The sequence below is a fragment of the Dasypus novemcinctus genome, chromosome 5 (genome assembly GCF_030445035.2).
Source record: "Dasypus novemcinctus isolate mDasNov1 chromosome 5, mDasNov1.1.hap2, whole genome shotgun sequence".
In the NCBI taxonomy this organism is placed as follows: Eukaryota; Metazoa; Chordata; class Mammalia; order Cingulata; family Dasypodidae; genus Dasypus; species Dasypus novemcinctus.
In genome coordinates, this window is record NC_080677.1 from 118724334 (window position 1) to 118738177 (window position 13844).

A 13844-nucleotide genomic window follows, 5' to 3' on the forward strand; every position below is an offset into this window, starting at 1 on the left:
CTACGCAGACACTCATGTGGGCACTCAGCTCACCATGTGGGCATTGGCTGGCTGCACAGGCACACTTTCTCTTCTTTTTTCTCCAAGAGGCCCCAGGAATCAAACCTGGGTCCTCCCATATGGTATGTGGAGGTCTTATCACTTGAGCCACATCTGCTTCCCTCAACTAATTATGCTTAATCAGTAAAGCCTTCAGAGCAAAATTGGCTTCTATGCTTGCTTCTTCTCTGGGTCCTGTTCTTTCCCTTTTGTTTTTGACCTTGTAACTCTTTACTTTCTTGTCATCTCTTTGTATATTTAAGAAAATGTTTTTAATAATTTATCTATTTTTTCAGTTGTCTTCATTGGGAGGATTGATTTGAATAATATAGCACAGTAGTTCTTAAAATATGGTCTAGGACCCCTGGGGTCCTTGAGGCCCTTTCAGGGAGTCCATGAAACAGGTGGGACTAGACTGAGGCAAGCAAACTGCCTAGAGTGCAAAATTTAAGCAGTACTTCCACCAGTTTCACAAACTTGTCTTCTTTCAAATACTGTGGCCTAGATACTTCACTTGCCACACCCTAGTCCTAATATCAAAACTATCCTCATAATATTGAAACAGTCTTTCCGTTTTGCTCTCATTCTATTACAACATTGCAGTAAACTTTTCCAGAAAAAATGTAATTTCAAACTGGATTGAATGTAGATACAGATAGCCAATTTAGTTCTCTTCTGTTAAACTATACATTAAAGAGATAGATACAATTGGGTAGATACAATTTGTTCTCAAAATAATTATTTATGTTAACATGTAAAGGTTTGTTATTGTTATTTTTATAAATAAGATGTTTAGAATTTTTATGTTTTAATTTCTAATACAATACATATTGAGAACTGAAACCCACATAAACAAAACTCCTTGGTGTCCTTAATAATTTTTTAGAGTTTGAGATAAAAAAAGTTTTATAGTAGGCTGATTTAGCCTGATATTACCCCAAACTTTGGAATTGCTGCTGTGGACATCCTGAAGAGCTTAGCTTTCATTAATAGAAGAAAAGAAAGGGAGGGATTCCTCAAAATTATGAATTGGGTAGGTAGGAATAGCAGAAAGCTGAGGAAGAAGCTAAGTGAATCTAGGATGTTAATAAAAACACTGTGGAGTGGGTTATATGAGAACCGCTTATTTTTTTTTTTTTTTAATGTAACATTCCTTGTGTCTATTAACTTTAATTTAAAAAACATAAAAAATTTTCTTAAAATAAAAAAAAAATAAAAACACTGTGGAAATGGCTGACCATATGTTCTAGGGTGAGTTAAGGGGATAAGAGAATACAGGCAAGATCTGATAAATATAATAATAGAGGGTAGAAGGCACTTGAATTTTATTTACTTAAATAATGGTCAATTTATCAGGAAGAAGGTACTGTAACAATTCAGAATATATTGAAAAATCAACCTTAGTTGTTAAAGGTCTAGCTCCTTTATCTTTATCACCTTTGACACAGAAGAAAAGACTGACTCTTGGAGTCTTCAATTTTCAAGCTTGTTACATAGTACAAGCTTCAAATCACTTAGCTTTTTATAAACTTCAATGTTCTCATCTATAAAATGGGAGTAATAGTAATTATATTGATTTTTTTTTTAGGCTCAGGAGGTCCAATGAAATAGCATGTTAAATTCTTTGTAAATTATGAAGTATTGTGCAAACATCTAGTATAAGAAATTATGTAATTGTCATTTTCATAAGCCTTTCCTTTTTAAATTTCAGGCAGAACTCAAAAGCTTGATGGACAACGCTTCTTCTTCCTTTGAATTTGCTAAAGAACTCATCAGGCACAATCTGGTGAATAATGGATTCCAGTCTTGATTGATTTGAGTTCTACTCTTCTTTGGTACAACACAGAAGTTAGAAAAATAAAGAGGGAGATAACCCAGCAAATATCACTCTGTTCCAAGGGAACCCCTTGCTGTGGAGGAGAGAAAGAGTTTTAGAAATTAATCCCTGGGAAGTGGCTGTGGCTCAACTGATAGTGTCCGCCTACCATATGGAAGGTCCAGGGTTCGATACCCAGGGCCTCCTGCTCCATGTGGTGAGCTGGCCCACACGCAGTTCTGCTGTGCGCAAGGAGTGCTGTGCCTTGCAGGATATCCCCTGTGTAGGGGTACCCCACGTGCAAGGAGTGTGCCCCGCAAGGAGAGCCGCCCAGAGCAAAAAAAAGCGCAGTCCACCCCAGGAGCAGTGCCGCACACACGGAGAGCTGACGCAGCAAGATGACACAACAAAAAAGTGACACAATTTCCCAGTGCTGCATGACAAGAATGCAAGTAGACACAGAATGCACAACAAATGGACATGGAGGGCAGACAATGCGGGGAACAGGAAAGAAAGAAAAATAAATCTTGAAAAAAAAAAAAAAAGAAATTAATCCTTTTCCTCAAGGAAATCCTTTTGGAAGAGTAGTAATACGTACATAAAACATTTAGAAAGAAGTACAAGGCACTGTAGATCAAAGTGTTAGAGTTTTATTGGCAAAGACAAAGGAATATATCATTGTGGATTAGAGTAAATGGGAAAAGATTTTCTGACAGAAGTGAAACTTGAACTGGTCTTTGAAAATGACCAGGTACGTGGTCCTTTGTTTGATCCCCAGTACCTCCTAAAAACAAAAAACAAATGAACAAATGAATACACCAACTCTAATTGGGCAGTGGATGTAGCTCAGTGATTGACGCCTGCTTTCCATGTAAAGGTCCTGGATTCAATCCCAGTACCTCCAAAAAAAAAAAAAGAGAAAAGAAATATATACATACTAATTGTTATAATAACACAATTTCTCTCTCTCTAGGTTGTTTTCCGAGGAGGTGAAGGGGCTTTGCAGGTTTTGCCTCCCCTTGTCGATGTCATTCCTGAAGCTAGGCTAAACTTAGTGATTTACTACCTTCGTCAAGGTAAGAAAAAGTTGTCTTGGTCTTGCTTAGAATGAAATATTTTAAAACATGTAATCTCAGTTTGAACTGGTTTAACTTTTTAAATCCATAGTACTTCCAAAAATATTTTTTCATCAGGTTCACGGTAAACTAAATCACTGGTGCTTATTTGCTTTTCTTTTCGCGTTGTCCTCTTTTCCTCTCTTTCCTCTTCTGTTGCTTCTAGCCTTCTTCTCCCTCATTCTGTTTTTCTTTTTTCTTATTATGTTTATGCTCTTCTTTCAGTTTCTCTACCTGTCTTCTTTAGTTTTCCTATTGGTTTTCCTCCCTCTCCATTGTAGTTCTTTTTTTTTTTATAGTTTCCTCCTTTGTATAATGTACTTTCCCATTTTTTTTATTTTTTAAATTCATTAATTTGTTTTTTATTTGTTCTGATTTTCTGCCTGTTTCTTTGTATCCATGATTGCTTATGAAAAATGTTGTGATTCAAAGAGTGTGATACTACTTGTTCCTAAGTGAGGTTAAAATTGACATCCCTAAGGAGTCTTCTGACAGTGTACAAGTTAGTAGTTACCAAGCATTGGTGGTGGCACTCTGCCATGGAACTCAGACTGTATGGGCCTTTTTAGGTGGATGATAGAAACCACCCAGACAACATATTCCTCATTGAGGAAAATGTAAATGTTTTAGATTAAGAACATGAACTTGCAAACAGTTCTTTCTATTAGATATATAAACAAAATTAATATGCTTTTGAACAAGAAACAGGTAATATATTTTAAAAATTAATTTTTATTATGAAAATTTCCAAACCTAAACAAAAGAAACAGAATAGTATAGTAAATACCTACATACTCATCCTATATTCAACATTTTACAAATTATTACCAATCTTTTTCCTTCCATCCCCATTTTTTTGTTGCTGAAATGTTAAGCAAATCCAAAACTTCATGTCATTTCACTCTCACACACTTAATATATATCTCTTTTATTTTTTATTTTTTTAAAGATTTATTTATTTTTTATTTATTTCTCTCCCTGTCCCCACCCTCCCCCCACCCCAGTTGTCTGCTGTCTGTGTCCATTCTCTGTGTGTTCTGAGTCCGCTTGTATTCTTGTCAGCAGTGCTGGGAATCTATGTCTCTTTTGTTGTGTCATCTTACTGCATCAACTCTCCGTGTGTGCGGCGCCACTCCTGGGTAGGCTGCACTTTTTTCGCGTTGGGTGGCTGTCCTTGCAGGGCTCACTCCTTGCATGTGGGGCTCCCCTATGCAGGGGACACTCCTGCGTGGCACGGCACTCCTTGTGCGCATTAGAACTGTGTGTGGGCCAGCTTACCATACAGGTCAGGAGGTCCTGGGTTTGAACCCTGGACCTCCCATGTGGTAGGCAGATACTCTGTCCATTGAGTCAAATCCGCTTCCCTATTTCTCTTTTAAAAATGGTCTTTTACATAGTGAATCCTGTGGTGGATGATGGATTGTGACTAACAGTAAAAATACAAGAACATTCTTACATGAAATATAACAAATGTATAATACTAGTACATGGTGTTAATAAAAGGGTGGTTTATGGGGGAAAATATAGATAATGTAAGCTATACAATATAGTTAATAGTAATATTTGGGTGTTCTTTTATTAATTGTAACAAATGTTCCACAATAATGCAAGGTGGTGGTGGGGTGTTGTATGGGAATCCTGTGTGTTATGCATGATTGTTTTGTAAACTCACAACTTCTTTAATTAAAAAAAAAATACAGTGGAAATTTAAGCTTTTCCTCCTTTAAGAAATAGTAGGTCTTTTTTAATATAACACAATATCACTGGTATCTAATACCTAGTCTATATTCTTAGACTGAACATTTTTTAGGTTCCTCTTGACTTAATAAGAATTTTCTGAGGATGTTCAGTTATCCTTAGGATAACTACTCAAAACTGAACTTGACTAAGAGTTAAAGACAGATAAAACAGACCATATTTTTCATGAATGCTTGCATATTAAAGGAGATTATATTTAGGGGGACTGCTCGAGAAGAGTTTACTGGAATACAGGCTAGTATAATTACTTCCTTCTTATATTTCAGATGATGTACAAGAAGCTTATAACTTAATTAAGGATCTAGAACCTACCACACCTCAGGTAATTGATTACATTTTACAATTTACTAGCCAAGGTCTTTTGAAAGTCAGTGGAACTTCAAAAACATAGCTGACGGCATATAAGAGGAGATTCCTGCTTGTAGAATCCCAGGAAGCTAGGAAAGATATGTATCAAAAATTCCACATACCATTCCTAGGTCCCTATGTGAGGCTTTTGATAAGAGAATGTGTTTTTTAAAAAACAATTTTTAATCATTTAAGAAATTGTGTATTTGTCAATCAATAATATATGTTATAAAAGCCTAACATTTTAGACAATCAAGGCTACATTAGTAATCCATAGGCATTTAAAAGGAGATTCCACTTGCACATAGATTTATTTTGTAAACAGTATTATTACTACATACATATACTCTCAAGGTATACTAAATTATCTCATTTATACTAACTCTCCTTAGAAAGGATGTATTGTGCTTATTTCTGGTTAAAGTATCATAATTCCAACTTAATTAAGCTTTACTGTATTTAAGAATAGGTCTGGCTCAAGTACTAATAGCTTCAGCCATTTGTTTTCTACTTACATATGTATTCATGGGTAAGTCACATGTGCATGTGTTTTTTGTTTCTCTAAAGTCTTCCTATAACCATCTACTTCTAATAACAGACACACAAAGTTGCTCTGTAAAGTATCTCTCAGTTCTATTCTAAACTCATAGTTCACTTTATTTTATTGTCCACAACCGATTATACCTGGAAGAAAAACATTGGGACTTTACATCAAAACTAATTCCACTTGTCTAAAGGTCTGGTTATTCACACTATTTTGCTGAAGACTCATATGTAAATATAAATCATTAATCCACACAGATGGAGGTTGTTGTTATGGGGGGAGGAGTGGGGTGAAGGGGGTGAGATGTAACATTAAAAAAATAAAGACAAAAAAAAAGAGAGATTTTAGAATCCTATGACCCTGTCATTCTTAAAGGAAAGTGATGCATATTTTCTGGTTAATTTAGAGAAAAGATCACCTTTCCTACTATTTTTTAAATAAACAGTTTATTTAGTTTATCTCATCTCTGAATTTATCTTTCTGAATTCACTGGTTAATAAAACTGGCCATAGGCAAAGGTCTGAAACTTAGGCAACTAGCAGGGACTGTGTAACACAGACCAAGAAGATACTTCAAAGTATCTTAAATTGTTTTTCACTTAAGAGTGTCTGGGTTATTTGATATTTTTAAATGCCCTTAACTGTGGTCATTTCTTTAAAAGAATTGAGAGATTTGAAAATTCTCAAATCTAAAATTGCCATGGAACGAGCAATTGGGTATATACTCATCAGTATAGTTGTCTATAACTTGTCTTTCTCCCCCACTAGATTGTTAGCTCCTTGCTGTCAAGGACTGTGTCTATATTTTATCTCCAGCACTAAGTACAGTGCCTGGTATATAGTAGGCATTTCATTTATTGAATAATAAATGAATGGAAAAAGTTTTCAGAATCTATGGCATCTAAACAGGTATATTCTCATGTATATGAAAAGCTTCAGCATCTTTTGTATTCCTTTCATGCACCCTCTTGAATAAAAATCACCTTCACATAAAAATTGGTACAACTGCTAAAGAGGGTATCTATTAAAGAATTGAACCAAATCTGACAAAGATTCAGGTGAGTCACCAGATTCCAAAAGAGAGAATACCTTACAAATGGAAATCAGAGGAATTTTACTTTGAGGGAAATGATCAATAGCAAAGCAGGATCATTATAATATGAAAGGAAAAATATATGCAATATGGCTATAAAGAATCACAGTGGCTGAAAAAGTGATAAATATTATTACATAAACATTTTACTATTAATTTTTCCATGGATTTGAAATAAAACAAAATTTTTCTAATGGAAGCTTCCACTGAGTTATTTTTGTTTAAGATTGAATTCTGTTACATGGACATATGCCTGTTGGGAACTAAACTGAAAGTCTCCTAATTTCTTGATTCCAGCCAGGGCTACAACAGAGAAAAGTGACTCTGGATAACTTTTGATAGGATACGTAAAAAGTATTGAGACACAAAGAATTAATTTAAAAGGTATCTACTACCCCTACATTCCTCTTAAATGAATCAATCTTATTCCATGTTTCCAGGAGTATATCCTCAAAGGAGTGGTCAATGCAGCCCTTGGCCAGGAAATGGGTTCAGTGAGTATGAAATCAATGGTAGTCTATAATTTGCAAAGTTAGTGTGTGGAAAAAGATCAAAATGAATATCAAAATACAATTAGCAATAAGTTTACAAGTAGATTCTTCTGTAGTTCCTTTCAGTTCTCTGTATCCCTCAATAGTTCTGTATTCCAGATTCCATTATAAAAATAATTCTGTTACTTAGAGAACCAAAACAAAAAACAAGCAAACAAAAACCCCACTACTTTAACCCTAATTGCTGCTTTGTTTAAAAAGAGCCTTGTTTTTTAAAAAGTATGCATATCTAGCAACAGCAACAAAAAATTATTAGAGGGAAGTGGACTTGGCCCAATGGATAGGGCGTCCTCCTACCTCATGGGAGGTCCACGGTTCAAACCCAGGGCCTCCTTAACCCATGTGGAGCTGGCCCATGCGCAGTGCTGATGTGCGCAAGAAGTGCCCTGCCATGCATCCCCCACGTGGGGCTGCAAGGAGTATGCCCCCATAAGGAGAGCCATCCAGCACAAAAGAAAGTGCAGCCTGCCCAAGAATGGTGCTGCACACACAGAGAGCTGACACAACAAGATGACGCAACAAAAAGAGACACAGATTCCCAGTGCTGCTGATAAGGATAGAAGTGGTCACAGAAAGAACACACAGCGAATGGACACAGAGAGCAGACAATTGGGGGTGGGGAAGGAGAAAGAAAGAAATAAAAAAATATATCTTTAAAAAAAAATTATGAGAGATTCATTATCAGCTGTGACTTTTTTTTTTCCTTACCTTGGGCATCTGTGAGTTATAATTCAGACACCTATAAAGTAGGGATAACTGTTTCTCTGGTAAAGCTTTTTATAAACACAAAAACCATGTCTAAAAACAAGCTCTTATTCATCTTTAATATGCCATATTAAGTTCTTTTTGGAAATAAGTGGGATATACATAAATCTTGTTATCCTCACTTTATTCCACAGTGCTTCATATGGTAGATAGGCAGTAAATAGTTGTCAAATAAATAAATTATTTAGAAAATTCTGTTGTATCTGTATCTCTTACTATAAGGTCTGATTTAAGGTAAAAGGCCAATAAATATTTTTGAATGAATGAATAAATTCATTTAATGAAAGTACTACTAGGATAGAATTCGGGGATTTGTTTTCTTTTTCTCTTTTCTATCTGACTCTGAGTAGTTTTAATTCAGTTTCAGGTTATCGTTTTCTAATAGCTTATGCTAATAAGAATTAGTACTGTTTTTGTCAAGATTCAAAACGAGGGTATATGTTAAATTCTGACAAATATGTTAAAATCATAAAGTATAATGCAAATAAAATATTTTCACTTCATTCCTCTATATCATTCTGCTTTGTTTTCCAGAGGGATCATATGAAAATTGCTCAGCAGTTCTTCCAGTTGGTGGGAGGATCAGCTAGTGAATGTGGTATGTCTGAAATCCGAATTTATAAGCATGATTCATACTTGAATTTGAGCACATTGACCAGTGAAGTTTGATTCTCTGTCAAAGGATATATCTGTTAGGCTTCCCATTGTTAAGGGGGGTCAGAAATAGGAGTGAATATTAGAATGAGCTCTGCTTAACATCTCAGCTATAGTGGTATGAGAGAATAAAGAGGAGAATAAATTTATTTTTTAATTCCTGAGGGTTTTAAATTTTTATTCAGTTTTAGTTTTGAAATGTTAGTTTTTATTAATTGTCAAGAGCTCTTTATATATTAACCTTTTGTCATGTTGCAAATATTTTTTCCAGTGTTTCATTTGCTTTTTAACTTTGCCTATGGTATATTTTTCCCATGTACAAATAATAAAATTTCATTTGGTTAAGTTCTATCTTTTCTATAATGATTTCTTACATGGGTATCAAGCTTAGAAAGTGCTTTCTTAATCCACGGTTATGTATATTTTCCACTAGTAGTCTTGTGGTTTCATTTTATTATTAAAACCTTGATATTGGCAGTGCAAGGATTGAGAAAGGGATATAAAGAAGATTGGTAATCAGCCAGTCTCAACTAATATGGCTGCCTATACTATTGTCTATGGCTGACATCTGTTCTCATTAATCAGTGTTTATGAAAAACTGGTTGTTAAATATTTTTATCACCACTGGATATTAATTTTCTTTCAAACGTTTAGCTAACACCATTTATTGAATAATATTTCTTTTCCCATTTTCATTCATTCATTCTTGCATCAAAATTTTTTCAAATGGTAGGATACATCAGTGAATTAAACCATCAAAAAACCCTTAACTTTGTTTAACTTACAAACATACCCCAAGCATACCATTCAGTGCAGTTAATCACAATAATATAATAGATAAAGAGGTACATAGTTTATCAGACTGTGATAAGTACTATGGGAAAACAATGAACATGGCAAAGGATAGGGAGTTCCAGGGTCAACAGTGTGTATTCTAATAATCCTCTGTCATCTCAAAATAGGACTCTGATATCAGACAAAAAGTTAGGTCAGCAGTCAGGTGGTTCCCTGGCAAATTATTTCTGCCTTTGAAATCAGAATTGCTAGGTTGTCATAGACAAGTGTTGATGGAAACCAGGTCACATTAGTTGAGTGTGCAGGTGTTGGAGTTGGAGGAGAGGATCAAAGCTCTAGAGAATCCGATAGCCAGGATACCTTCAGGGCATTTGTACATTTTGGACTTGTGGGAGTTAACCCCCAGAGAAATTACTGGTCACTCTCAAGTACCCTGACCTTTATTATGCTGGGTTTTGGTCCCCAGAACAGAATCTATAATTTCCAAATCTAGAACGATATCTTGGAATACATTTGAGTTATAAAATAACTCAAATTTCAGCTAAAGAGAACTTTTAGTTCCATGAATAGGCGTGGTTTCTTTTTCCTGTCTGCTTCAGATACAATACCTGGGAGGCAGTGCATGGCTTCCTGCTTCTTCCTGCTTAAGCAATTTGATGATGTCTTGATTTACCTCAACTCATTTAAGGTTAGTATAAAATATTCTCAATGACGTGAAATACTGTATTTAATGTGTCAGAGAAAGTAAGATACTTGTAGAGCTGGCTTTTTTCTATAGTGGTATTAGTGGCACCAGCTAATTCCTTAAGACTGTTTTTGTTTTTATCTGGTATAACTAATGTTTTTTATACTTTGCATGTTCTTGTTCAGTGTGACCTGTTCTTGGGCTGTTTTTTCAGAGTTACTTCTATAATGACGACATCTTTAACTTTAATTATGCACAAGCCAAAGCAGCAACAGGCAACACCAGTGAGGGTGAAGAAGTGAGTACCTGTTTTTTTTTTCTTTTACATATTTGCTTTATTTTTAAATATTTTCAAACTTAGAGGACAGTTGCAAAAATAAAAAACCCATACAGAGATCTCCAACATAGCCCCCCCGTGATACCCAGCCTTTTGCCACATTTGCCATATCATTCTATTCATCCATCTGTCAGCGTATTTGTCTATCTAACTATTCATCTATTTCCTAAACAATTGAGAGTAGGTTATATACTTCATGCTCCTTGAACACTTAATATTTCCATTTATATTTGCTAAGAACAAGAATATTCACTTACATAACCACCTTAAATACAGTTATCAAGTTCAAAAAATTTAACATTGATATAAAGCCTATAGTTTATATTCCAGTTTTTTCATATGCCCCAGTAATGTCCTTCTGGACTTTTTCTCCTTCATTATTAGCTCCAGTCCAGGATCATGTATTACATTTAACTGTTATTGCCTTTTTAGTCTCTCTCTCTCTTTTTTATATTGTGTAAACATATATGCAAATTGAACTCTCCCATCTCAGCTTCTCCCAAGCATACCATTCAGTGCAGGTAATCACATTCACTATTGTGCTGCTACCCTCACTGCCATCCACTGCCAGAACTTTCCCATCAACCCCAACAAAAACCCTGCACCCATTACTTATTAACTCCCCATTCTGCCCCCTGTACCCATAACCTGTAGTCAACTTTCTGTCTATGGATTTTCATATTCTAACTCTTGCATATAAAGGGAATCACATAATATCTATCCCTTTGTGTCCAGTGTATCCACTCAGCATGATGTCTTCAAGGATCTTCCATGTTGTAACATGCATCAGAACTTCATTCTTTATTCAGACTGAGTAATATTCCATATTTTGTTTCTCCATTTATGTGCTGGTGGACATTTGGTTTGCTTCTACTTTTGGCTTTGTGAATAATGGTCCTATGAACATTGGTGTATAAATATCTGTTCAAGTCCTAGCTTTCAATTCTTTGGGGCATTGCCAGGTCATATGGTAGTTCTATGTTTAACTTTTTGAAGTACCACCAAACTGTTTTTCATAGCAACTGCATCATTTTGTATTCCCACCAACAATGTACTAAGGTTCCTATTGCTCTGCATCCTCACCAGCATCTGTTATTTTCCTTTATATTATTTTAGAGAAGTTACAGGTTTATGGAAAAAACTATGGTCCATCATTTACAGTAGGATTCACTGTGTTGTACAGTCCTATGGTTTTTTTGTTTGTTTATAAGGAAGTACCAAGGATTAAACCTAGGATCTCATACATGGGAAGCAGGCACTCAACCACTGAGCTACATCTGCTCCCCAATGACATTTGTTTTGTTTGTTTTGTTTGTTTTTAGGAGGTGCCAGGGATCAAACCCAGGACCTCATATATAGGAAGCAAGCACTCAACCATTTGAGCTACATCCACTCCCCCCTGCGGTTTTTAAATTTTTATTCTAGTAACATTTATACAAGCTAAAATTTCCCCTTTTAACCACATGCACATATATAATTCAGTGCTGTTAATTACTTTCACAATGTTGTGCCACCATCACCACTACCCATTACCAAAACTTCACAATCAACCCAAATAGAAACTCTGTACAATTTACAAATTAACTGCCCATTCCCTACCCCAGCCTAGCTCCTGGTAACCTATATTCTAGATTTGGACTATATGAGTTTCCTTATTTTAATTGTTTCATATCAGTGAGATCATACAATATTTGTCCTTTTGTTGTCTGGCTTATTTCACTCAACATGATGTTTTCAAGGTTCATCCCTGTTGTCACATGTATCAGAACTTTGATACCTTTTTACAGCTGAGTAATATTCCAGTTGTATATGTATACCACATTTTGTTTATCTATTCATTGGTTAATAGAGACTCCAGTTGCTTCTCTCTTATGGCAGTTGTAAACAATGCCTCTATGAACATCATTGGGCAAATATCTTCTCAAGTACCTGTTTCAGTTCTTTTTGGCATATAACTAGAAGTGGGGTTGCCAGTTCATATGGTTAGACTATACTTACCTTTTTGAGGAACTGTTAAATTGTTTTCCACAGTGACTATACCATTTTACATTCCTATCAGCCAAGAGTGAGTGTTCCTATTTCTCCACATCCTTTCCAACACTTGTAATTATCTTTATATATATATATATTTATTTATATAGTAGCCATTCTAGTGGGTGTGAAATGGCATCTCATTGTATGTTTTTGTTGTTGTTGTTTAGGAGGTACCAGGGCTCGAACCCAGGACCTCATACGTGGGAAGCAGGTGATCAAACACTGAGCTACACCTGTTCCCCTCATTGTGGTTTTGATTTGCATTTCCCTAATAGCTAATGATATTGACCATCTTTTCATGTACTTTTTGGCTATTTGTATATCCTCTTTGGAAAAACGTCTATTCATGTCTTTTGCCCATTTTTTAAAGGGTTTTTTTTTTTTTTTTACTGTTGAGTTGTAGGATTTTTAAAATATATATTCTGGATATTAAAACTCTATCAGATATGTGGTTTCCAAATATTTTTCTCCCATTCTGTTCATTGTATTTTCACTTTCTTGGTAATGTCCTTTGATACACAAAAGTTATTATTTTTGAGGGAGTCCAATTTTGTTGAGCTTTTTTTTTTCAGAGGTATCAGGGATTGAACCCAGGTACATGGGAAGCAAGAGATCAACCACTGAGCTACATCCACTCCTTGAACTTTTTTTTTTTTTTTTAAAGATTTATTTTTATTTATTTAATTCCCCTCCCCTTTCCCGGTTGTCTGTTTTCTGTGTCTATTTGCTGCGTCTTGTTTCTTTGTCTGCTTCTGTTGTCATCAGCGGCACGGGAAGTGTGGGTGGCGCCATTCCTGGGCAGGCTGCACTTTCCTTCGCGCTGGGTGGCTCTCCTTACGGGTGCACTCCTTGCGCGTGGGGCTACCCTACGCGGAGGACACCCCTGCGTGGCACGGCACTCCTTGCGCGCATCAGCAGTGCGCATGGGCCAGCTCCACACGGGTCAAGGAGGCCCGGGGTTTGAACCGCGGACCTCCCATGTGGTAGACGGACGCCCTAACCACTGGGCCAAAGTCCGTTTCCCTCCTTGAACTTTTGATATAAGTCAAAAGCACTTTTGCTCTTGCTTTTATTTTAGTTTATTTTTTATTTATTTTTATTTTATTTATTTTAAAGATTTATTTTTTAAATTTATTTCTCTCCCCTTCCCGCCCTGCCCCAGTTGTCTGTTCTTTGTGTCCATTTGCTGCGTGTTCTTCTTTATGTCCACTTCTGCTGATGTCAGCGGCATGGGAATCTGTGTCTCTTTTTCTTGCATCATCTTGCTGTATCAGCTCTCCGTGTGGGCGGCACCATTCCTGGGCAGGCTGC

The 13844-nt window shown here is 35.9% G+C and overlaps 1 protein-coding gene across 3 annotated transcripts in view; it reads left to right on the forward strand.

Annotated features, from left to right (window-relative positions):
- The window catches only part of IFT56 (intraflagellar transport 56), a 54187-nt gene that overhangs the window by 21781 nt on the left and 18562 nt on the right, over positions 1 to 13844 (forward strand). For all 3 annotated transcript variants that reach the window (XR_002797488.2, XM_004462130.3, XM_058297445.2), the window contains 7 exons: positions 1751 to 1825; positions 2829 to 2931; positions 4995 to 5050; positions 7153 to 7206; positions 8563 to 8626; positions 10077 to 10165; positions 10377 to 10460. Coding sequence is in view for 2 of the 3 variants with exons in the window: in XM_004462130.3 (XP_004462187.1) it covers positions 1751 to 1825; positions 2829 to 2931; positions 4995 to 5050; positions 7153 to 7206; positions 8563 to 8626; positions 10077 to 10165; positions 10377 to 10460 (525 nt within the window). In the remaining variant the exon portion in view is untranslated. The remainder of the gene's footprint in view (positions 1 to 1750; positions 1826 to 2828; positions 2932 to 4994; positions 5051 to 7152; positions 7207 to 8562; positions 8627 to 10076; positions 10166 to 10376; positions 10461 to 13844) is intronic.